This window comes from Phocoena phocoena, chromosome 7 (assembly GCF_963924675.1).
Source record: "Phocoena phocoena chromosome 7, mPhoPho1.1, whole genome shotgun sequence".
In the NCBI taxonomy this organism is placed as follows: domain Eukaryota; kingdom Metazoa; phylum Chordata; class Mammalia; order Artiodactyla; family Phocoenidae; genus Phocoena; species Phocoena phocoena.
In genome coordinates this window covers 34,203,559-34,229,799 of record NC_089225.1, presented here as the reverse complement: position 1 = coordinate 34,229,799, position 26,241 = coordinate 34,203,559, and the positions used below count along the sequence as shown (strand labels likewise).

General features: G+C 41.3%; 1 protein-coding gene across 1 annotated transcript; it reads right to left on the bottom strand.

Annotated features, from left to right (window-relative positions):
- Positions 1 to 806: 806 nt before the first annotated feature.
- Positions 807 to 19,994, bottom strand: LYPD6B (LY6/PLAUR domain containing 6B). Its single transcript, XM_065881045.1, has 4 exons — positions 19,880 to 19,994; positions 16,744 to 16,842; positions 12,956 to 13,086; positions 807 to 971 (listed from the first exon to the last, which is right to left on the bottom strand). The coding sequence occupies exons 1-4, from the start codon at positions 19,992 to 19,994 to the stop codon at positions 807 to 809; spliced, it is 510 nt and encodes a 169-aa protein (XP_065737117.1).
- Between the last annotated feature and the right edge of the window lie 6,247 nt (positions 19,995 to 26,241).

The window sequence follows — 26,241 nt, the reverse complement described above, 5'->3', positions numbered from 1 at the left end:
GATCAGGGAGGTTTCCTCACCTTCTCAATTCACTAGTTTTGCATTTAGCATCCTAAGAAGGGTCCTTCACCCAAAAGAAAAAACTAAGTCACAATGGCATAGAATTTTGTACTTTAAGCTAGAATATATCACCTGTAGTGCATGAACACGTAACTTCAATTAGCCTCCCTTATGACACTGGTTAATGTTTCACCTGAGGTCTCCACATCAGCCAAGAAACACATAAGCGTGCATTTTACATTGTATAATTTAAAAGTTTTATTTCCCCCCACAATAGCCAATGGGTTTCATATTAGTTCCACTGGAAGTTTTCTTCTTGTAGTTGCCCTTCTCATTGACTACACCGTTGGCGGGGAAATTGTTTTCTTATTGGGGAAGGGTTATATGTCATAGAGATGCTCTGAGCTAATCACAGAAAAGAGAGGGTCTGATCCAGCAGCCCCTGAAGGAGTTGATCAGTCAAGGAGTCCTTTCTGCTCCAGGCCTGGTCAGGTGGGGACAATACAGGCTACCGAACCTGCCCGTAGTAGATGCTGGCAAGACTCTCCTTGCAGTAGTGACCAGATGCAGCCCCTTTGATCAAGAAATATAAAATCCACATAATCCCTCAGTCCCTGCCAAGTCCCCTTCCTCAGTGGCCTCGTGCAGGAGCATTTCAGCTAAGCACCAACTGGCTTCTGCTTTGGGGTCCGATGAGCATTCTTCACCAAGTGCAAGATGGGTCTTCACTCCAAAGTTCACTGTTTACACAGTTGTTGGCTTGTGATTTAGAGGGCTGGTCTCTGCCTCGCCCAGGAATGGTGGTATCACATCAACAGCAGCATGAAGGCCCAGGCCAGCACTGGTAGGTGGAGCGCAGGGGCACGGCTGCCAGACGTCCTCTGAACATGTGTCACAGCAAAGACCGCATTAGTGTGGTTGGTGGGTAACTCAACATTGCAGATCATCCCTTCACAGCAAGACCTACACTCCTGTTACCAAAGGAAGAGGAGAAGGAAAGAGCAAGTGAATAAAGGGAAGAAGAGGGAAGGGTCAAATGAAGAAAAACAAAAGCCTTCTTCAGCTCTGAGGACAGAATTATTTTTTTATCTTTTATGAGTATATAAAATTTTATTTCAATTTAAAAATTTTCTAAAGTATGGCATACAAGAGAAAAATGCTATCTTATTTTTTAAATGTTTGAGACTTAGTAAACATTATGAATTTGAAAATGTACCTTTTTCCTATCAAATTGACAGATTTCCAAAATGTACATGAGCCTGGGTCCGTGACATGGTAGTAATTTTGATATTCTCAAACACTGCTACTGAGAATATAATTGCTTCAGTTTTTCTGGGGAGAAATTTGGCAATCTTTATCAAGAGCTTCAAGATTATTTATATAAATCAATCCAGTAATATGCACCAAAATCACAAAGATTATGTGGGGCTTATTTTAGAATAAAGAAATATTAAAAGCTGTCTAGTATTTTTAATAAGGAATTAGATAAACAAATTATAGTACAAACACATATTTTAATATTATGTAGCCATTAAGAATATTTCTGAAGAATAGTTAATAGGTAAGTTTTCTTTAAAAATATTTTTATTTTATATTGGAGTATAGTTGATGTGTTAGTTTCAGGTGTCCAGCACCTGAACAGTTAGACATGTATCTATTCTTTTTCAAATTCTTTTCCCATATAAGTTATTGCAGGATATTGAGCAGAGTTCCCTGTGCTACACAGTAGGTCCTTGCTGGTTATCTATTTAAAATATAGTAGTATGTAAATATCAACCCCAAACTCCCAATTTATCCCTCTCCCCCACCTTTCCCCTTTGGTAACCATAAGTTTGTTTTCAAAGTCTGTGAGTCTGTTTCTGTTTTGTAAATAAGTTCATTTATATCATTTTTTAAAAAGATTCAGCATATAACTGATATCATATATTTATAATACTAAGTCAGAAAGAGAAAGACAATCTCCAGGTCATCCATGTTGCTGCAAATGGCATTATTTCATTCTTTTTACTGGCTGAGTAATATTCCATTGTATATATGTACCACATCTTCTTTATCCATTCATCTCTCAATGGACATTTAGGTTACTTCCATGTCTTGGCTATTGTAAACAGTGCTGCAGTGAACACTGGGGTGCATGTATCCTTTCAAACCATGGTTATATGCCCGGGAGTGGGATTGCTGGGTCATATGGTAGTTCTATTTTTAGTTTTTTTTTTTTTTTTAACATCTTTATTGGGGTATAATTGCTTTACAATGGTGTGTTAGTTTCTGCTTTATAACAAAGTGAATCAGTTATACATATACATATGTTCCCATATGTCTTCCCTCTTGCGTCTCCCTCCCTCCCACTCTCCCTATCCCACCCCTCCAGGCTGTCACAAAGCACCGAGCTAATATCCCTGTGCCATGCAGCTGCTTCCCACTAGCTATCTACCTTACTATGTTTGTTAGTGTGTATATGTCCATGACTCTCTCTTGCCCTGTCAAAGCTCACCCTTCCCCCTCCCCATATCCTCAAGTCCATTCTCCAGTAGGTCTGTGTCTTTATTCCTGTCTTACCCCTAGGTTCTTCATGACATTTTTTCCCCTTAAATTCCATATATATGTGTTAGCATACGGTATTTGTCTTTTTCTTACTTACTTTACTCTGTATGACAGACTCTAGGTCTATCCATCTCATTACAAATAGCTCAATTTCGTTTCTTTTTAAGGCTGAGTAATATTCCATTGTATATATGTGCCACATCTTCTTTATCCATTCATCCGATGATGGACACTTAGGTTGTTTCCATCTCCGGGCTATTGTAAATAGAGCTGCAATGAACATTTTGGTACATGACTCTTTTTGAATTTTGGTTTTCTCAGGGTATATGCCCAGTAGTGGGATTGCTGGGTCATATGGTAATTCTATTTGTAGTTTTTTAAGGAACCTCCGTACTGTTCTCCATAGTGGCTGAACCAATTCCCATTCCCACCAGCAGTGCAAGAGTGTTCCTTTTTCTCCACACCCTCTCCAGCGTTTATTGTTTCTAGATTTTTTGATGATGGCCATTCTGACTGGTGTGAGATGATATCTCATTGTAGTTTTGATTTGCATTTCTCTAATGATTAATGATGTTGAGCATTCTTTCATGTGTTTGTTGGCATTCTGTATATCTTCTTTGGAGAAATGTCTATTTAGGTCTTCTGCCCATTTTTGGATTGGGTTGTTTGTTTTTTTGTTATTGAGCTGCATGAGCTGCTGGTAAATTTTGGAGATTAATCCTTTGTCAGTTGCTTCATTTGCAAATATTTTCTCCCATTCTGAGGGTTGCCTTTTGGTCTTGTTTATGGTTTCCTTTGCTGTGCAAAAGCTTTGAAGTTTCATTAGGTCCCATTTGTTTATTTTTGTTTTTATTTCCATTTCTCTAGGAGGTGGGTCAGAAAGGATCTTGCTGTGATTTATGTCATAGAGTGTTCTGCCTATGTTTTCCTCTAAGAGTTTGATAGTTTCTGGCCTTACATTTAGGTCTTTAATCCATTTTGAGCTTATTTTTGTGTATGGTGTTAGGGAGTGATCTAATCTCATACTTTTACATGTACCTGTCCAGTTTTCCCAGCACCATTTATTGAAGAGGCTGTCCTTTCTCCACGGTACATTCCTGCCACCTTTATCAAAGATAAGGTGTCCATATGTGCGTGGGTTTATCTCTGGGCTTTCTATCCTGTTCCATTGATCTATCTTTCTGTTTTTGTGCCAGTACCATACTGTCTTGATTACTGTAGCTTTGTAGTATAGTCTGAAGTCAGGGAGCCTGATTCCTCCAGTTCCTTTTTTCGTTCTCAAGATTGCTTTGGCTATTCGGGGTCTTTTGTGTTTCCATACAAATTGCGAACTTTTTTGTTCTAGTTCTGTGAAAAATGCCAGTGGTAGTTTGATAGGGATTGCATTGAATCTGTAGATTGCTTTGGGTAGTAGAGTCATTTTCACAATGTTGATTCTTCCCATCCAAGAACATGGTATATCTCTCCATCTATTTGTATCATCTTTAATTTCTTTCATCAGTGTCTTATAATTTTCTGCATATAGGTCTTTTGTCTCCTTAGGTAGGTTTATCCCTAGATATTTTATTCTTTTTGTTGCAATGGTAAATGGGAGTGTTTTCTTGATGTCACTTTCAGATTTTTCATCATTAGTATATAGGAATGCCAGAGATTTCTGTGCATTAATTTTGTATCCTGCTACTTTACCAAATTCATTGATTAGCTCTAGTAGTTTTCTGGTAGCATCTTTAGGATTCTTTATGTATAGTATCATGTCATCTGCAAACAGTGACAGCTTTACTTCTTCTTGTCCGATTTGGATTCCTTTTATTTCCTTTTCTTCTCTGATTGCTGTGGCTAAAACTTCCAAAACTATGTTGAATAAGAGTGGTGAGAGTGGGCAACCTTGTCTTGTTCCTGATCTTAGTGGAAATGCCTTCAGTTTTTCACCATTGAGGATGATGTTTGCTGTGGGCTTGTCATATATGGCCTTTATTATGTTGAGGAAAGTTCCCTCTATGCCTACTTTCTGCAGGGTTTTTATCATAAATGGGTGTTGAATTTTGTCGAAAGCTTTCTCTGCATCTATTGAGATAATCATATGGTTTTTCTCCTTCAATTTGTTAATATGGTTTATCACATTGATAGATTTGCATATATTGAAGAATCCTTGCATTCCTGGGATAAACCCCACTTGATCATGGTGTATGATCCTTTTAATGTGCTGTTGGATTCTGTTTGCTAGTATTTTGTTGAGGATTTTTGCATCTATGTTCATCAGTGATATTGGCCTGTAGTTTTCTTTCTTTGTGACATCCTTGTCTGGTTTTGGTATCAAGGTGATGGTGGCCTCGTAGAAGGAATTTGGGAGTGTTCCTCCCTCTGCTATATTTTGGAAAAGTTTGAGAAGGACAGGTGTTAGCTCTTCTCTAAACGTTTGATAGAATTCACCTGTGAAGCCATCTGGTCCTGGGCTTTTGTTTGTTGGAAGATTTTTAATCAGTTTCAATTTCGGTGCTTGTGATTGGTCTGTTCATATTTTCTATTTCTTCCTGATTCAGTCTTGGCAGGTTGTGCATTTCTAAGAATTTGTCCATTTCTTCCAGATTGTCCATTTTATTGGCATAGAGTTGCTTGTAGTAGTCTCTCATGATTTTTTTTATTTCTGCAGTGTCAGTTGTTACTTCTCCTTTTTCATTTCTAATTCTATTGATTTGAGTCTTCTCCCTTTTTTTCTTGATGAGTCTGGCTAGTGGTTTATCTATTTTGTTTATCTTCTCAAAGAACCAGCTTTTAGTTTTATTGATCTTTGCTAGCGTTTCCTTCATTTCTTTTTCATTTATTTCTGATCTGATTTTTATGATTTCTTTCCTTCTGCTAGCTTTGGGGTTTTTTTGTTCTTCTTTCTCTAATTGCTTGAGGTGCAAGGTTAGGTTGTTTATTCGAGATGTTTCCTGCTTCTTAAGGTGGGCTTGTATTGCTATAAACTTCCCTCTTAGAACTGCTTTTGCTGCATCCCATAGGTTTTGGGTCGTTGTGTCTCCACTGTCATTTGTTTCTAGGTATTTTTTTATTTCCTCTTTGATATCTTCAGTGATCACTTCATTATTAAGTAGTGTATTGTTTAGCCTCTATGTGTTTGTATTTTTTACAAATCTTTTCCTGTAATTGATATCTAGTCTCATGGCATTGTGGTCAGAAAAGATACTTGATACAATTTCAATTTTCTTAAATTTACCAAGGCTTGATTTGTGACCCAAGATATGATCTATCCTGGAGAATGTTCCATGAGCACCTGAGAAAAATGTGTATTCTGTTGTTTTTGGATGGAGTGTCCTATAAATATCAATTAAGTCCATCTTGTTTAATGTATCATTTAAAGCTTGTGTTTCCTTATTTATTTTCATTTTGGATGATCTGTCCATGGGTGAAAGTGGGGTGTTAAAGTCCCCTACTATGAATGTGTTACTGTCGATCTCCCCTTTTATGGCTGTTAGTATTTGCCTTATGTATTGAGGTGCTCCTATGTTGGGTGCGTAAATATTTACAATTGTTATATCTTCTTCTTGGATCGATCCCTTGATCATTATGTAGTGTCCTTCTTTGTCTCTTTTAATAGTCCTTATTTTAAAGTCTATTTTGTCTGATATGAGAATTGCTACTCCAGCTTTCTTTTGGTTTCCTTTTGCATGGAATATCTTTTTCCATCCCCTTACTTTCAGTCTGTATGTGTCTCTAGGTCTGAAGTGGGTCTCTTGTAGACAGCATATATAAGGGTCTTGTTTTTGTATCCATTCAGCCAATCTGTGTCTTTTGGTGGGAGCATTTAGTCCATTTACATTTAAGGTAATTATCGATATGTATGTTCCTATTCCCATTTTCTAAATTGCTTTGGGTTCGTTATTATAGGTCTTTTCCTTCTCTTGTGCTTCTTGTCTAGAGAAGTTCCTTTAGCATTTGTTGTAAAGCTGGTTTGGTGGTGCTGAACTCTCTCAGCTTTTGCTTGTCTGTAAAGGTTTTAATTTCTCCATCAAATCTGAATGAGATCCTTGCTGGGTAGAGTAGTCTTGGTTGCAGGTTTTTCTCCTTCATCACTTTCAGTATGTCCTGCCACTCCCTTCTGGCTTGTAGGGTTTCTGCTGAGAGATCAGCTGTTAACCTTATGGGGATTCCCTTGTGTGTTATTTGTTGTTTTTCCCTTGCTGCTTTTAATATGCTTTCTTTGTATTTAATTTTTGACAGTTTGATTAATATGTGTCTTGGCGTATTTCTCCTTGTATTTATCCTGTATGGGACTCTCTGTGCTTCCTGGACTTGATTAACTATTTCCTTTCCCATATTAGGGAAGTTTTCAACTATAATCTCTTCAAATATTTTCTGAGTCCCTTTCTTTTTCTCTTCTTCTTCTGGAACCCCTATAATTCGAATGTTGGTGTGTTTAATGTTGTCCCAGAGGTCTCTGAGACTGTCCTCAGTTCTTTTCATTCTTTTTTCTTTATTCGGCTCTGCAGTAGTTATTTCCACTACTTTATCTTCCAGGTCACTTATCCGTTCTTCTGCCTCAGTTATTCTGCTATTGATCCCTTCTAGAGTATTTTTAATTTCATTTATTGCGTTGTTCATCGTTGCTTGTTCCATCTTTATTTCTTCTAGGTCCTTGTTAACTGTTTCTTGCATTTTGTCCATTCTATTTCCAAGATTTCGGATCATCCTTACTATCATTATTCTCAATTCTTTTTCAGGTAGACTGCCTATTTCCTCTTCATTTGTTAGGCCTGGTGCATTTTTATCTTGGTCCTTCATCTTCTGTGTGTTTCTCTGTCTTCTCATTTTGCTTATCTTACTGTGTTTGGGGTCTCCTTTTTGCAGGCTGCAGGTTCGTAGTTCCCGTTGTTTTTGATGTCTGTCTCCAGTGGCTAAGGTTGTTTCAGTGGGTTGTGTAGGCTTTCTGGTGGAGGGGACTAGTGCCTGTGTTGTGGTGGATGAGGCTGGATCTTGTCTCTCTAGTGGGCAGGTTCACGTCTGGTGGTGTGTTTTGGGGTGTCTGTGGCCTTATGATTTTAGGCCACCTCTCTGCTAATGGGTGGGGTTGTGTTCCTGTTTTGCTAGTTGTTTGGCATAGGTTGTCCAGCACTGTGGCTTGCTGGTCGTTGAGTGAAGCTGGGTGCTGGTGTTAAGATGGAAGTCTCTGGGAGATTTCCGCCGTTTAATATTATGTGGAGCTGGGAGGTCTCTTGTTGACCAGTGTCCTGAAGTTGGCTCTCCTACCTCAGAGGCAGAGCCCTGACTCCTGGCTGGAGCACCAAGAGCCTTTCATCCACACGGCTCAGAATAAAAGGGAGAAAAAGTAGAGAGAATTAGTAGAAGTATGAGGAAAGAAAGGAGGGAGGGAGGAAGGAAGGAAGAAGGTAAAGAAGGAAAAAAGAAAGAAGATACAGTAAAAATAAAATAAAGTATAATATAGTTATTGAATTAAAAAATATTTAGAAAAGAAAAAAAAAGGGACGGATAGAACCTTAGGACAAATGTTGGAAGCAAAGCTATACAGAGAAAATCTTACACAGAAGCATACACATACACCCTCACAAAAAGAGGTAAAGGGGGAAAAATCATAAATCTTGCTCTCAGAGACCACCTCCTCAATTTGGGGTGATTCGTTGTCTAAAGGAGGGAGGGAAGGAAAGAAAGAAAGAACGAAGGTAAAGTATAATGAAGTTATTACAATTAAAATTATTAAGAAAAAAAGTTTTTAAAAAAAAACATGGATGGATAGAGCCCTAGGACAAATGGTGGAAGCAAGATTATACAGACAAGATCTCACACAGAAGCATACACGTACACATTCACAAAAAGAGGAAAAGGGAAGACAAGATCTCACACAGAAGCATACACGTACACATTCACAAAAAGAGGAAAAGGGAAAAAAATCATAGATCTCGCTCCTAAAGTCCACCTCTTCAATTTGGGATGATTCCTTGTCTATTCAGGTATTCCACAGATGCAGGGTATATCAAGTTGATTGTGGAGCTTTAATCTGCTGCTTCTGAGGCTGCTGGGAGAGATTTCCCTTTCTCTTCTTTGTTCTCACAGCTCACAGGAGCTCAGCTTTGGATTTGGCCCTGCCTCTGCGTGTAGGTTGCTGGAGGGCGTCTGTTTTTTGCTCAGACAGGACGGGGTTAAAGGAGCCGCTGATTTGGGGGCTCTGACTCACTCAGGCCGGGGGTGGGGCGGGGGAAGGAGGGGCACTGCGTGCAGGACCGGCCTGCGGCGGCAGAGGCCGGCATGACGTTGCACCAGCCTGAGGCCCGCCGTGCGTTCTCCCGGGGAAGTTGTCCCTGGATCCCGGGAACTTGGCAGTGGCGGGCTGCACAGGCTCCGCGGAAGAGGGGTGTGGAGAGTGACCTATGCTCGCATACAGGCCCCTTGGTGGCGGCAGCAGCAGCCTTAGCATCTCCCGCCCGTCTCTGGGGTCCGCGCTTTTAGCCGCGGCTCGCGCCCGTCTCTGGAGCTCCTTTAAGCAGTGCTCTTAAACCCCTCTCCTCGCGCACCAGGAAACAAAGAGGGAAGAAAAAGTCTCTTGCCTCTTCGGCAGGTGCAGGCTTTTCCCCGAACTCCCTCCCGGCTAGTCGTGGTGCACTAACCCCTTCAGGCTATGTTCAAGCCGCCAACCCCAGTCCTCTCCCTGAGCTCTGTCTGAAACCGAAACCGAGCCTCACCTCGCAGCCCCGCCCTCTCCGGCGGGTGAGCAGACAAGCCTCTCGGGCTGGTGAGTGCCGGTCGGCACTGATCCTCTGTGCGGGAATCTCCCCGCTTTGCCCTCCACACTCGTCGCTGTGTACTTTTTGTTTTAGTTCTCTGAAAAATGCCACTGGTAATTTGATAGAGATTGCATTGAATCTGTAGATTGCTTTGGGTAGTATAGTCATTTTGACAACATTGATTCTTCCATTTCAAGAATATGGTATATCGCTCCATTTGTTTGTGTCACCTTTGATTTCTTTCATCAGCGTCTTATAGTTTTCTGAGTACAGGTCTTTTGTCTCCTTAGGTAGGTTTATTCCTAGGTATTTTGTTCTTTTTGATGCAGTGGTAATTGGGATCATTTCTTTGATTTCTCTTTCTGATCTTTCATTGTTAGCATATAGGAATGCAAGAGATTTCTGCATCCCACAACTTTACCAAATTCATTGATGAGCTCTGGTAGCATCTTTAGGGTTTTCTATTTATAGTATCATGTCATCCGCAAGCAGTAACAGTTTTACTTCTTCTTTTTCAATTTGGATCCCTTTTCTTTTTCTCTGATTGCCATGGCTAGGACTTCCAAAACTATGTTGAATAATAGTGGTGAGAATGGACATCCTTGCCTTGTTCCTGATCTTACAGGAAATGCTTTCAGTTTTTCACCATTGAGAATGATGTTTGCTGTGGGTTTGTCATATATGGCCTTGCTTACATTGGTTCTCTCTATGCCCACTTTCTGTAGGGTTATTATCATAAATGGGTGTTGAATTTTGTCAAAAGCTTTTTCTGCATCTATTCAGATGATCCTATGGTTTTTATTCTTCAAATTGTTGATGTGGTGTACCATGCTGATTGATCTGTGTATATCAAAGGAGGTTGGTCCAGGGGCTTAAGCAGGCTTTTCGGTGGGAGGGACTGGTTCCTACCCACTGGTGGGTAGAGCTGGGTGATGTCCCTCTGGTGGGCAGGGCCGTGTCAGGAGGTATATTTAGCTGGTAGCTGTGTGCTCAGGAAGACTTTAAGCAGCCTGTCTGTTGATGGGTGGGGCTGTGTTCCCACCCCGTTGGTTATTTGGCCTGAGGTGTCCCAGCACAGGAGCCTACAGGCTGTTGGGTGGCACCTGGTGTTGGTGAGGAAATGGCGGGCTCCCAGAGGGCTCATACCAATGAGAACTTCCCAGAACTACCACTGCCAGTGTCTTTGTTCCTGCAGTGAGCCACACCCCGCCTTCACAGGAGACCCTCCAATACCAGCAGGTAGGTCTGGCCCAGACTCTTATGAGGTCCCTGCTTTTCTCCCTGGGTCCTAGTCACACGAGACCCTGTGTGCGCACTCTAAGAGTGGAGTTTGTTTCCTCCAGTCCTGTGGAGCTCCTGTTACAAACCCCAGTGGCCTCAAAGCCAGATTCTCTGGGGGCTCCATTGCCAGACCCCCAGGCTGGGGAGCTTGATGTGGGGCTCAGAACTTTCACTCCTGTGGGTTAACTTCTGTGACAGAATTATTTTCCAGTTCGTGGGTTGCCCACTGGGCTGGTATGGGATTGGGCTGGTATGGGATTTGATTTTATCACAGTTGCACCCCTTCTACCATCTCCTTGTGGCTCTTTGTCTTTGGATGTAGGATATCTTTTTTGGTAGGTTTCAGCGTTTTTCTTGTCAATGGTTGTTCAGCAGTTAGCTGTGATTTTGGTGTTTCGTAAGGGAAGATGAGCTCATGTCCTTCTACTCCGCCATCTTTTCTCCAAGTTTTCATACTGTAATTTTTCTAAGTGGAAACGTTTCTTTGAGGTGGGAATTCAGGAAGGGCCTGGCTGGGCAGTTCTGGCTTGGGGTCTCTTAAGTGGTTGCAGTGAGACAGTAACTGAAGTGCAAACATTTAGGAGGTTAAAGACCTCTCTGAGGACAGAATTGAGTTGGCTTTTAGTCTGTGAGTCATCCAGGCCCTTGGGCAGCCTTCCCCCCACTTACCTCAAAGTAAAAAGCATCTTGAGAGTCTTTTCATTTTAAGTGTGATACCTGCACCAACCCAAGCATAAGCAAGAGAAAGGCAAACTGAATAAGACTGCTTAACTGAGTCAACAACTCTTCTGAAGGTTTGTAAGCAGAAACACTGAAACAAAAATAAAAGCTAGGAACCTTCTGGATTGGTCATTGATTTTCTTTCTCAGTACTACTTGTTAGGGGATAATTATCACTCTTGTTGTCTGTACTAACACTGATTCCTATCTTTACAGTGGCATGCTCCCTCACAGCACAAGGTGTTCTCAAGGGAAGCACTCCCTGTCATGATATCGGATACAACGCCTCAACCTGATAAACCTGGACATTCACAGAGGCTTTCAGGATAAAGTATCTATATCGAATGGCTTCCAGGATGGCCAGGTAAGATAAAGTATCTACCTCAGTGGTTCTCAATCCTGGCTGCACATTAAAATCACCTTGGGGAACTTCAAAAAAACAAAAATTCCTGAGGCCCAGGATCTCACTCTGAAGTTGCTTCAATTGGTCTGGGATGCCCACCCCACACCAAAGCCCACAAAAGCTAACCAGCAGATTCTCCTTTGTAGCTGGAGCTAAAAGCTAGTAGTGTCAGCAACTGAACTTATCTATGAAACAGACTCACAGACATAGAGAAACGACTTGTGGTTGCCAAGGCGGAGAGGGAAAGATTGGGAGTCTGGGGTCAGCAGATGCAAACTGTTATATATAGGATGGATAACCAACAAGGTCCTTCTGCATAGCACAGGGAACTATATTCAATATCCTGTGATAAACCGTAATGGAAAAGAATATATAACTGAGTCATTTTGGTGTACAGCAGAAATCAACACATTAAATCAACCATACTAAACTAAATTTTTTAAAAAAGTCACTGGTGTCAGGACCATTTTCTTTATGTATAGGCTAAATTGAATTCTAAGATCTCATGAAATTAACATACCTTCAAGTAATTTTTTTCTCAACCATTTCAGGATTCCAGGCATGTAAAAGAGTAAAATGCTCATTTAGAATGGTAGAATGAGAAAACTGAAGAGATAGATTCATCTAAAATGTATCTATCGCTCATTTTTTTTTGTGTGTGGTACATGGGCCTCTCACTGTTGTGGCCTCTCCTGTTGCAGAGCCCAGGCTCCGCGGCATGTGGGATCTTCCCGGACCGGGGCACGAACCCGTGTCCCCTGCATAGGCAGGCGGACCCCTAACCACTGTACCACCAGGGTAAGCCCTCTATCGCTCATTTTAATAAGCTAGGGTTAACCTCTTAGATTCTCACTTCCTCGTAAGTTTGCCACCATTTTCCTCTTTCTACCTTCTTGGTGCAGTGCTCTTGGTGATTTCTAGCCATAAACAAAATATGTAAGCTGGGCTCTGTAATGTTGGCCATCCTCCAGTGCATGGATTGTTTGCTTTTGGGGCTTCCAGAGTTGACTTCAGACAACTCACCCAAAGTCCAAGGTCTAGACCCTGGGGTTTAGCTCTGGAATCTAAGAATTATCATTTGTTTTTAGTAATATTATTGTTTGATGGACAGAAAGGCTTCTTCTTTCATCTCCATTGTATCAGTGTAAGGGAGTCTCTCAAAGTATACGTATGTTTGACATTATTTATCCTTCCTGCCTCTTTATATACAACCAGCCATCACCATCAAGAAACCACAGGACAATAACTTTACACACACATACGCTCCTTACCGTGTGTTCAGAATCTTGGCTGTGGTGGCAGCCAACAAAATGACATTCACTTGTAGAGGCACACTTTTTGGTGATGGATGTACTCCTTCCATGACTGGTAAAGTGATGTACTGTCAAACAGTACTGTGTATCTAGGCAGAAAAAAGCAACTTATTTTTTTTGCAATGTAGAAAGCAAACTTTCAACAGTCACTTCAGAAATGACTAAAATTCAGGATGATCCTTACGTTTCTAGGCGGTATTGTTGAACAGACATTAGCTTCTGAAGCACATGTCTATTTTTAAAATGAATATAAATGGGCACTTATTCTTTGGTGCCAGGTAAAGCTGAGAAAAAACTGGACAAGCTTTTCATCAAGCCCATAGGTCCAAGAAGTAGGGGATGTGGGGACATGTGTATACATATAGCTGATTCACTTTGTTGTACAACAGAAACTAACACAGTATTGTGAAGCAATTATACTCCAATAAAGGAGTATAACGCCAAAAAAATAGGTCTGTTCATTTCCTAAGAAAGTGTCAGTATGTCTGTGTTTCTCCCTCTGAAGCACATGTTCTGTAACTCTAAAGTAAAATGCAGTGGGTCATAGCACTTGTTGCATTATTCCACATATGTTTCTTTATATACTAATAGGCCATGTGGCAACCTGGACTGAGAAGCAGGTGCCTCAAATTACACACCAAGAGGACCTTGCTTACCTAATTCTTCTCCGGGCTCTAATCCTCCCAGTGTGTTTGATTTTTCCCCAAAGTATTTCCAGCTTTTCTCCTCCTCTTTAGATAACTCTTACCTTCTCTGCCTGCTCCCGCTCTGTAGGGCTAGTTCATTGCCACACAGATTACCCCTTATACCTTTAACCATTCACATTTTATTCTCAGGGTTCTTTCAAGAAAGTGATTTCATTCACTAACCTAGGACATTCCACTTTAGTTCTGCGCCTCTTACTCTTTAGTTATCTCAGGCCAAGGCAATGCTTCTTAGTTTATTGAGAAGCGACTATGGCAGCAATGCCCTACAAGTGGGGGCAGGGAGCAGGAAAACGTGAGAGTTGAGAAGATGGGGCTTAGGGAACTGCCTGTGTCACAAGTGAAGAAGCCACGTGAGAGCCTTTGAGCTTATGTTCGTTTGAGTAAAATTATAAGCGCACGGGTGGTTGACAGGGCTGTTGTAAGCTCTACGTAATGTTAACAATAGCAAATGCCCATTAAGTGCGTACCACCAACCAGGCACTCTTCTAACATGTATTCACTCATTCAGTCCTCACAGCAGGCCTTAAGTCATATTAACATCCTCATTTCACAGAGAAAAAAACCTGAGGCTTACGGTCACATAGGTAGAAAGCGGTGGAAGGTAAGACACTGACGTAGGCAGTTTTCCAGGGTTTGTGCTCTTCACCAGCATACTATCGTGCCTCTTAGTACACCCAGCATTGAACTGGGCGTGAGCAGAGCGCTCTACAAGAGCAGCTGACTGGGACTCTGAAGGACAGGGAACCACTACATGTTCTGGAAGGCATTCCCATTTGTACTCCAGACAGAGAAGAATTGAGAACTGGTAGCTGCCTGTGTTCCTAGAGACCGTCACACATGCTAAAGCAGCCCTACAAAGTCAGAGTTAAACGCCGGGGTAAATAAGAAATGTCATTCTTGTCATATCCTGTTACCTAGAGAACCTCTTTTAACACCCCTGGCAGACCACAGAAGCAGAGCTATAAAGTGAAAAGGAAACCTGAGATGACAAAGAATAGCCACAGGCCTGTGTGCCCCAAGAAATGGTTGACCATCACCCCCCTCAATAATGACAAGGTGAAAAGTAAGCAATTACAGCCTCAATTCCAGATGGTTAGTATTTTGGGGGCTTGGCTGGTGTACAATCAAGAATGTACTGTTACGCACGCTGGAATGCGGGGGGCATTCCGAGTCCATCTCTCTCTGAGTCAGGCTTTTTCTTGTTGGCGAAAAGCTGCAGCATCCCTCTTTTGCTCCCATGTTTCAACAGAGATGAATTTCTAAAACCCAGAAATTTCCATGCATGTTCCCGTTAAAAGTGGCTTCGATTACCTAGTAGGAACAGCATTTGGTAAAATCCAAAAGACTAATGCCAGCCATAAAGATGAGGATAAGAAAAGTGCCAGACAGCGTCCATAAAGAGGCTGGACATCAATGCCCCAATCGACCACTGTTCCGAACCCTTCCCATCCAGTTCTTGGGAGAATTTAAAGCAAACGGTTAAAGAATGATACCCACCTTCTGACACAAGCTAGTTAAAGAGAGGCATCCACCAGCCTCAGAAACACTGAAATTAATGTTTGTGAAAAATGTAGAAACAAATCCCCAAAAGCATACATGCACTCACAAGCACAATTCAGTCAACCGCTCTTCAGAACTGTAAAATAACCTCAAGAAAAAAATATTTTGATAATTATTCTTGGAAAGAAATAATGAAAAATACTGTCCATGTAAATGTCACAGCCATCTGTGCTAATTTACAGCATAAGATTCTCAGGCCCAGTAGAGGTCTCCAGTGTATATACTATTTCTTGGTTCCACAGTTTGGCATCATCTGGAAGAGGTAAGGCTATTCCACTGCCATAATGTGATATAGAAATGTCCAAAAGATTCAAGGTAATAGTAGACCAAAACTGGTAGTCTCTAAGTCTGGAAGAGTTTGTTTTTGGTGGCTTTTTACATCTGAAAACCTAAAAAACAGTGCATCCTATAATCCAAATAGCCTGATCTCCTTATAGTTCTAAGTAGAGTTTTTCAATTACAAATCGTCCATCAGCACATCCTGTCTGCTTTACCTCCAAGTTTAGTCCAAGTCATCATCTTCTCCTGCCCCAAAACAATGAAAGACCCCATTTGGTGTCCCCTTCTTCTCTTGTGCCCAACCATCCATTCGGCACTCAGCAGCCAGAGAAATATTTTAGAGCACACCTAGCATCTTGTACTCCATGGCTTAAACACCCTACTCCCTTCCCATCACATTTACAATGAAATCCAAACTTCTTATCAGAGCAAATAAGATGCTGCACATCCCAGTCCTTAAATCTCGATCAGATCCTTTCTCCATCTCCTACTATGCCTCACCAGCCAGCCTTCTTCCTGTTCACAGAGGAAGCCAAATCTTGCCTTTGCACCTGCTGTTCCCTCTTCCTGGCATGCTCTTCCTGCAGAAGTCCACGCAGCTGACTTGTTTTGGTCATTTGGTTCTCAGTTCAAATGTACATTCCTCAGAGAAGATTTCCCGACTACCTAGTCAAAGGCATCCCTTCATTCTGTCAATATTTACCGAGCACCTAATATGGTCTAGGCACTGGATTAGGCACTGGGGATCTACCAAGGAACTAAACAGACTAAAAAGATGCTCAAATGTTTGTTGAATAAATGAATGAGTTTCTCAAGCATCAGTGTATCTCAAGAGTACAAAAACCTTCCTTTGCTTTAGCCAGTAAGTAGGACTTTTCTAGCAGTATCATCAAGCATTTCTGACATTCTCAGAATGCCCTAGTCAACATTGTGGTCTCTTTGTTCTCCCTGGTAAATATTAAGAAATTCTTCCTCAAAGCCCATACAACTACAAATGGAGGCCATGCATCAGTTTCCATGTACTCTCAGAGTAGTCTGATGTCTGGATAGTCTCGTCAAAAAAAATCTCTGATTTCTATAGAACATCACCAGCCTGCTGGTTTGCTAATCTCATCACATAAGATGCCTCTGCTCAGGGCCAGTTAAGAGAGATCTAAATGAGGTCTGATCACCAAAGAGTTGCAAACTCAGCACACTTACTTTGTGGGCACCATTTGTCTTCTGCCCATCGATTGCAGTTATAATTATCCCCTGCATTTTCACAGGTAAAACACTTGAAGCTGTTTGGAAATGGTGTCGCTTTAAAAAAAAAAAAATGGAAAGGGAAACAGTATGGTTAAAATTTTTTTTCAAACATTAAATATGGCATAAAGTTAGCAACTTCACTAGATCAAATGAAAGTTACAAGTCATTATCCTTACAATTTCTGTTTCTATGGAGCTGGGCTTAACTGCCACACTTTGGGGAATTTTCTTTATTCCCTTTTCTTTGAATATTTCATCTATGAATATCTACTACAGAGTAATGCAAATGATTCTATGAGCCACTTTGACATATCCATGGTATTGTTTGATTATAATTTATAACTTGGGGATAAGTGAGGGTTGAGTGGACAGGCAAAGATGGTGGCAGTATTGGGACCAACCAATACTTTGATATAGTATCGGCCCTGAAAAGAACTGGAGTCACATTAACCTAAGCTTGAATTCTGCGCTTCTCACTAATTAGTTGTATGATTTTTTAACCTATAAGAAATAATAATATTTACAATAATAGTGACAGTGAAGATCCCCAGGACTTGCAGAGATAAAGATTAAACAGCAGGTTGCAAGAAAAATATCTAGTAGAGTCCCTGGCACATCAAAAACCAGGCTGGTTTCCATCCATATGTACTTGCATTACAGCTACACTTAACTTCAAACAAGTAATCTCATTTGATATATGTCAGTTATCCCAACATTAGACCTCTTTCAGGAATGTAACATTTAATAGAAGGATGATAGTAATTCTCAGGCCCTCGTACTCAGGCAAGAGTGTTACTGAAAGGAGGAATTACGAGCCGCCGGAAGTCTGGATTGAGAACAACTAGTATGTTCTTTTTTTTCTTTATGCTTTCTTTTTCCTGGCTTATTTTGTTGGGCGAGGAGTCAAAAGTGGAATAAATCTGACATTTCTCTATAGGCCAGAGTATAAAGCCCTGTATGAAACTTTCAGTTTTCCTATTTTTGGAGAATGAAACAGACACAGATCAAGGTAACCCAAACCATCCCTAAGTTGGGATGATAATTAGAAAGCAGTGCATAAAACAAGAGCAAAATATCAAAAGCTAAAGTTCAGAGGACATGAAATTAGTTCTTGCAATACATTTCATTTTTGCCTATGCATAAAAGTGAATTAGGTAAGTAAATAAATAATGAAATCCATTTTCACCTATTAATTCAGCACACTTTAAAAAATACTAAAACTCAATGCTGGTAGGTAAATAGTTAATGTATAAACTGGCACAACCTTTTTGATTTAGTAATTCCAAGCATCTATTCTAAGGTCATTCGCCAACTGAAGAGGAAACTTCATTTAAAAAGATTTTCAATGAAGCGTTAACATTTAGCTTGCTTGTGAGAGTGTGTGTGCGTGCACTCCTGGGGGGCCAGTATAAAGCTTGGGGAAATAGTTTACGCACATAGCCAGCTATGTGAGTAAAAACATTTTTAATGTAAGACATTAAAATACTTTCAAAGTCATGGAAAAATATTCAAAACACAATGTAAACGAATAAAAGCTACTGCAAAATTAAATTTGTGTGATCTCTGTCACGAAGTTAAATACACATACAGAGTAAGAACAGTGGAAGGAAACACAGTTGACCCTTGAACAACGTGGAGGTCAGGGGCGCCAGCCCGCCATGCAGTTGAAAATCCTCATGTAATTTATAGTCGGCCCTGCATATGGCCCTCTGCAGACCATGTAGTACCAGAGTATGGACAATGGGGAAAAAATCCACATGTAAGTGGACCCAGGCAGTTCAAACCAGCATTGTTCAAGGGTCAGCTGTATTCAAAAATGGAAAGAAGAGCTCACTCTGAATCTTGGGATTATGAATAAATTTTGTTTTCTTCTACACATTTCCTGTCTCTTTGGAATTTTCTATAGTAATCAAATATTACTTTTTTCTCTTTAATAATTTTTTCTTATAAAAGGTTACAAATTTGTCAGTAATGTAGATTTTATGAAAAGTATGTCTATGCTCTGCCATTAAGCTATCAGTATATGATCACTATCAATTTAGAAATTTGTAATAAATGATGATAGATTAAGATGTGTGTGGGCTATTTTTCATATGTATATGGTTGTGTAGTATATACGTGCGTACACATACACCTACTAATGACTGAAGGTCCTTAAAAACAGAATGGTAATCATATAGGAGTATGGAGTATGAGTACTCCTCCTTTAGAAGTATAAAGACAGTGGTTCCCGAACCTGGTTGTGTGTCAACAGCATCAGGAGAACTTTTTTAAAAAGAAGAGGGGGAAAAGGGAAAACAAATATTCTGCATACCACCCTTCTGACTACTGAATCTCGGGAGAAGGGACCCAGGAATATGTAGTTTTAAATGCTTTTATTGCGATTCTGATACTCTTACAGATGTGGGAACCACTGGCATTCACATTTCCACGAAACAATTTTCATCTATAACCAATTCTCTGTAAAGTATATCAGAGAAGTTTTACTTGTCTGGAGAGAAAGGAGGTGAGATTATATATATGTTAATACTTCATTAAAAGTATTTTAAAATGCATTTTCCTCTTCAAATGGCTAATGACCTTAGAATAGATTCTTGGAATTACTAAATATATATATATTATATATGTATATATAGTGACTGTGCGTAACATTAATGAAAATCTAAGTAGTATTCCCCTCCAAATTTCAAACATGCTAATCTGTTTTCAGAATTGTTAATGGCCATTTGAAAGTATATATAATTTATGCAGAAGCTTCCTACAGTCAATATCCTTCTCCAAGGAAGATATCAACAAAGAACACTGAATTTCTCCTGCTGAGCCATTCTTATGGACAGTGGTCAGAAGATTAATTTAAACAAGAACCCTTTTGAGACTTCAGCAGGAAGCCAAACCATTTTAAAGAAGTTGAGAAAATTCCTGTCACCATGTGTTACCCTTACTCATGGAAGTAGTAAAGACTTTCTGATTTATGCTGGGTATAAACCAAACGTTCCAGAAAAGGCAAAGTTACTATAGGGAAACAGGGACTTCAAACAGTTACTCTGACCCCCGGCTCCCCATCATCAGTGATGGTGACAGCCACTACTTACGGTCAAGAGGAGGCTGTACGTTATAGAAGTTGATGTTCTTGGCAAATGCCCAGTTTTCTGAGAAGATAAAGGTCTGGACCACAGCTACAGTGAGGGCATGACAGAGGAGTAGCATTCTGACCCTGGGTGTGGAGAAGTCCAAAACTCATACACCTGCAGCGAAAAGAGACTGGTTGAGTTTATTTGCATTTTATACATCACCAGGAGTACGTTTTGCTTCTGTTTGGAAAGCTTGATTATTCAAATATATTCAACAATCTACTTGTTCTGTAAGGCCAGCACCTGTGAGTAAACTGCATTCTTCCCCATCAGATGAGAGTTAAACAATGCCTTTTACTGGGCAGGCCTCTGCACGCTGCAGGACGCCCAGTGGCCTGGGTTCCTGGAGATCAAGCAGCAGTCCTGGCCCGGCTGCGCCCCGTTCCACTGCTGCCTCAGTGGGCTGGTTTACTTCGTGCTGAACCACCTGATCTTTGAACAACCACAGATCGGGTCAGAGGCATGCTCAGCTGAAGTTACAGAACCACCTGTCTGAAATTCCATCCCCTGAGTTACATACCTATGGTTGACGAATTTTGCAACTCTTGCAAAACTTGGAAGAAACAATAAAAGTTGGAGCAGTAGGAAGGACACTGAGTAAAAGGGCAACCAGTTTGAGAAACAAAGTCTCTGCTGGATCCCAGAACACACAGACACTGAGAAGAGAAACTAGGGTAACCATGAAATGCCATCCCCACCTGTTTCCGTCACATCGGGAGCAAGGAGAAGCAGCCAGGTGGTTCTCAAGGAAACAGAATAACAGTTGTTTGAAAACCATACATATAACGTTAGTCCTGGCCCACAGATACTGTTCATCACTTTCAGCCACTTAATGACAGCAGGGCCAAAACCCAGTGAAACAACAGAGTAAACACAGCACTGAGTAAGGTGTTCCATCTTAAGCCCCTCAGGTTCCACCCTCTAGCAGCAGACCTGCTAGTAAGGAAATCTTCAGGAGACATGCTCGGAACCTGGAACATCACCACTAGCAGGTTCTCTTTGAGAAGGGGGAGGTGTGGGCCAGTAGAAAAAGTAACTAACTTGGAATCCAAAGACTTTGGTTCAGGTGCTAGCTCTGCTATTTATTAGTGGCCTGACCTTGGGCAAGCTCTTTAAACTCTATTAACCTCAATTTCTTCATCTGTAAAGTGGCTTAATAACACCCGCCCCGCCCACACAGTTGGGTAATTGTGAGCATCAAGTAGAGGCTTGGGTAGGATCACATAGAACTGCTTGCATAAGAGCACTTGTAATACAAGTTCTGTGAAAATGTTGGAATTTTAGGGTTCAAAAATATTGGCTAGGGGCTTCCCTGGTGGTGCAGTGGTTGGGAGTCCGCCTGCCGATGCGGGGGGGCGCGGGTTCGTGCCCCGGTCCGGGAGGGTCCCGCATGCTGCGGGGCAGCTGGGCCTGTGAGCCGTGGCCGCTGGGCCTGCGCGTCCGGAGCCTGTGCTCCGCGGCGGGAGGGGCCACGGCAGTGGGGGGCCCGTGTACTGCAAAAAATATATATATATATTGGCTAGGGACTCCCCTGGTGGTCCAGTGGCTAAAATTCCATGCTTCCACTGCAGGGGGCATGGGTTTGATCCCTGGTTGGGGAACTAGGATCCCACATGCCTCATGGCATGGCCAAAAATAAATATATAAATTGTTTTGAAAAAATATATATATATATATATATGTATATATATGCTGAACCTGTTTTATTCTTGCTGAATCAATAGGTCTCAGTGGGTTTAGGGAGTCTTCCAAAGAAAAAAAGTTTGACGTCCACAAATCCAACCATAATCCTTCACATGGATACTTTCTTTGAAGCCAGGGTAAGAATGCGTAAGTTCTAGGGATTTTATGCCCCCCGTCTTGTGTTGTGAGTATACTGGTTTTGTATGGGTGGTTAATAATGCCTACCTATAGAGAATGAGCTGAAAATCAGACAGAATGTACCCACGACATCATATCATCCCTACAGATGGCTTTGGCTTTTGCTACTGAGAGAACTGAGTCCCTAAGGAAGGACTCAGGGTGAAAAACCTGGTAAGTTTCACAAAACAATAGCGCTAAACTTTGTACACTGCATTTCAGTTCAGTACAGAATCGGACGTAGTGATACACCAATATATTTCTAATTCTGTCCTTGTTCATTTTAGAAACGAAAATTGACCTTTCACAGTTATCAAGTTTCTAAATCCTACTGTATGCTCTTTCTGAAGAAATGAACATTTAACCAACTCTATTATTCCTTACAGACCAGTGGTTATACTGACACAAATTCTGCTTCCCTATTCATTTCTCTGAGTTGGACTGTTCCGTATTCGCTATGAATCTGTAGCCAAGTAATTGATACCCCTTCTTGACACCAGTGGAGACCTTTTGAATGAGGGAGACTAATCCCTCTCTCACAAGCCTGAAAATGACTGTGTTCCAAGAGCCACCCACAAGTGCTCTTGTAACGTGGAGAGGATGCCTGAGATCACAGCATTCATATTACCTACATTCAAGTCCCTTTTGCATCACTAAGCGACTATGGAAATTGAGACAAGTTGCTTAAGCTTTCCAAGCCTCAGCTTCCCCATCTGCAGAACAGGCATAATGACAGTCCCTATTTCATAGTGTGGAGCTGAGGACTGAGTGACACCATGCATACAAAGCACTCAGCCAGTGCTGGGCACAAGGTCAAAGCTGTATTTATCGAGCACTCTCTGTTCTGTGGTAAAGAGCCTTCATTGACTCACGTACCTGCCTTCAAACCTACAATCTTTGTAGCTTCGTGCAAGTTCCTTAACTTCCCTGTACCACAATTTTTGCATCTACAAAATGGGAGTAATACCAATAATATCTACCTCATAGGGTTATAGGAATTAAATTAGTTAATACATATAAAGCACTTGAACTACCTAATTCGCTATGTGCTCGGCATTTTGCTAATTCTTATGTAAGCATTTACGTAAGCATTTATTATGATGAACAAATCCCCAAATACTTTGGGATCACAATTCAGAACGCCTGATTTTCCTCACATAGTCTCAGTGAGACAAAAGCCCATTCATTCATTCAACATACCATTATTGACCCCTCATACATAACAGATGTTTTTACCACTAGATCCCCAACAAGGCCTTTGCTCTCAAGCAATCTGCATTTTAGAGGGAGAAGACAGCCAGTAAATATGGAAAAGACCATAATTTCTGATCGTCATAAGCTCTGTGGAGGAAAAATAAGGTGATATGTTAGTGAATAGCAGGACCTGCTTTATATATATGGTGGGCCTGGTACATCTGAGTAGGTGACATGCACACAGGTGAATTAAATGTTGAGAAGAAAGCGTCCAAGCAAAGAATCAAGGGAAAAGAAACCAAGGTCCTCAGTTGGGAAGAAGTGTGCCTCGTCGGCGGATCTCAGAAAGCAGCCAGCGTGACGAGAGCATGAGAAAGGGGGAAAGAGACAAAGCCAAGCCAGTGGGGTCAGGCCACACACGCACTTAGCAAGCCGTGGCAAGGATTTCAGGTCCTGCAAAGTCAAAAAACGGTTCGAATTTACATTATCTAGTTTTGAAAAATACTCTTAAGAAACCTTTGGAGAGTAGTAATTGGTCCCAAACACCTAGCCTTGTTTCTAGCTCCTGGAAGAAAGGAAGGCAAGTAAGTGCATTCCTTTCTTCCAGGAGGAATATACAGAGCTCAGATACACCACAAAGGTTCTTCTGAATGGATGACAGAAGACTTAAAAAACGACCGATAGACTTATGTTTTGGTTTCTCCTTTCCTGGAAAGAGCACTGTAGGGAGGATAGTCTCATTACTGTTACATAACAGGACAGGGGGGTTCAGGGGCAGTACACGCCAAGATCCTTGCATGGTCTGAAACATAGCATCCCCTCAAAACATGTCCGCACAGCTTGTTCTAGCACAGAAGTTGAAAATAGTGAAAAACATACCACAAGAATATTGCTTCCATATAGACTAGATCTATTTTCATTTCCATTTTTAGTTAAAACAGCATAGCCTTATTCTATCAAAATCCTCCAAAACTGCAAAGGTTTTACCTGTCAAATGAAGAAAGCACTAAATAACAGTATCTCACATTTTCCAGAGCATGCTTTATAATCTATCACTACATACTGCTTTTCTCCCAAGCACCTATATTTATCTCTGTCTTTCAGTACATAGGTTTGTGTTAACATGACTGCTTTATTTTTTCACAACGAAAAGACATTAGGATAATGAAAAAGCAAATGACTATAGTATCTGAAAATTGTTTTACATTTGGAATCATTTCACGGAGACTCTGAACTAAAAATTATCTGCTGAAACTTTGCTGAGTAGGCTCTCGTTGCAATCTTTCTAGCAGAACAAGGTTATAGCAGAGCTTGTATTCTGCCCCAGAAGGAAAACAAATCTTTAATACAAGCTAGACTAAACCATTCTGGTACTTTCTCTAGGACCATCACATAGAGCAGAGTTCTTCATATGGGGGAGAGGGGACCTGTGAGCTTCTTAAGGTTATTTGCAAAATTGTGTCAATATGTATTTTCCCCCTGGGTTGAGTCTCTCAAAGGAATCTGAGACCTACATAATGGTTAAGAACAGCTGCTTGCTGACTCAGAATATGGCCGTTATGATTTGGCCTCCTGTAACTTAGATGTTTTCTTATATTGACACTAAGAAAGCTCCACATCCATGTTAGGTATCTGGTCCACACTTCTCAAACACAAGGGTACCTCAAAACGTTCCTCCCCAGACACAGCTCATTACCATCATCCATCTTTCCCAGAGAGTAGACCTTGTCAGAAACCCCTCACCTGTGGTGCTGGTCTTTATTTTATGAGTCCTCGCTTTGGAAAGTACATTAATTTTTGTTCTAGAATGCAGTGTGCTTCTTTGCCGAGAGGGAAGGGATTTTTGCAAGGCGCATTGGTAGGGATACAACAGGGGTAGGCAACTCTCAGGCATTCCAGGGAACAGCGGGTAGCCAGATTCGTAAATTTAGGAAACCCCAAGTGAGACTGGCCCGCTACTGCCCGGAGTCAAGGACCTACGTGGCCCTTGGTCCACAAGCATGACTATTTCCCAGGTCTGAGCCATGGCCATCATCTCCGACTATATGTGGCATTTTTAAGCTTCCTTGGGGAATGTGCGGGCCTGAGGAAGGGACACATCCTTGACCTCAAACGCTTTTGAGGTAGGAAGAGGACTACATTACTTTTTATATTGCCTAGGCCCATACTCAGCACATGGTAGATATTCAATGAGTACGTCTGGGAATAGAACCAACATCATTAGCTATGACCTATATAAGGAGCACCTTTCTTAGCAAGTAAGACAAAGGCTGTGGGCAGTAAGGAGCTGCCAGAGCATCCAAAGATGATAAAGAAATGATGGAATCAAAAAGGAGATGTGAAACAGAAGAGGCCAAGCAGAGGTGGTAAATACTGGCACTTCTTGCACAACTGCTAATAATGAGTCAGCAAGCACCAGGCCAACCTCCACTGCCAATAAAACAAATGAAGTACAAAATTTAAGGGGAGCAGCTCTCCTAAGTCCAACATGCCTATCAACACTCGCATTCACACCTTCCTGCAAGCATCACTTATCCCGCAGCAAGACACTTTAATGACAAACCTAATAGGCCTGGCTACCCTGTAAAAAGAATAGAAGGCAAAGAGGAAATTCAACATAAGTGCTGGAATTTTACTCAGAAACAGTGGAAAAGATGAAAACACTCCTCTGAAAAGGAGAAATCTGACGGAAAACCTTACCGTCCATTCCAAGGGTGGTACTACTTGCTTCTGGCTGTTAGGAGAGGTTGGCCAATGGAGATACGCTGGTTCTCATTAAATTTAGGAAGAACGTCACGGGATCTAAGCTGAGACTCTGCTCCCGCTCTCTTCCTTGAGGGGAACCTCGCCTGGGCACTGAGAGCCCAGCTCCTGCGGCTCAGCTTTTACCTTCTCTGACAGATTCTCTGCTCCGGTACATGAAGAGTTTCTTTTCCCCGCTAAGTTTAAATATTAATTTTAAAGATATTTAATTTAGCATCTCTACGTGCCTGAAGCAAAATACAAGAGAGAATTTTAGCTTATGCTCAGTCCATCATGTTTATCTGAAAATACAGAAATCTCCGTGGAGTCCCATGGATTCTACTCTTGCATAATAACATTCAGGAGGGAAAAACAGAATCATGATTCAACCTCTCAGTACTGCTTGTCCAAATCTTGAAAGCAGCATGATCGTAAGTCATGCATTCATACTAGGTACTGTGCTGAGCACTGAGTATACAACACTGAACGAGAGAGACACAGTCCCTGTGCTGTCACACGTTATTGGA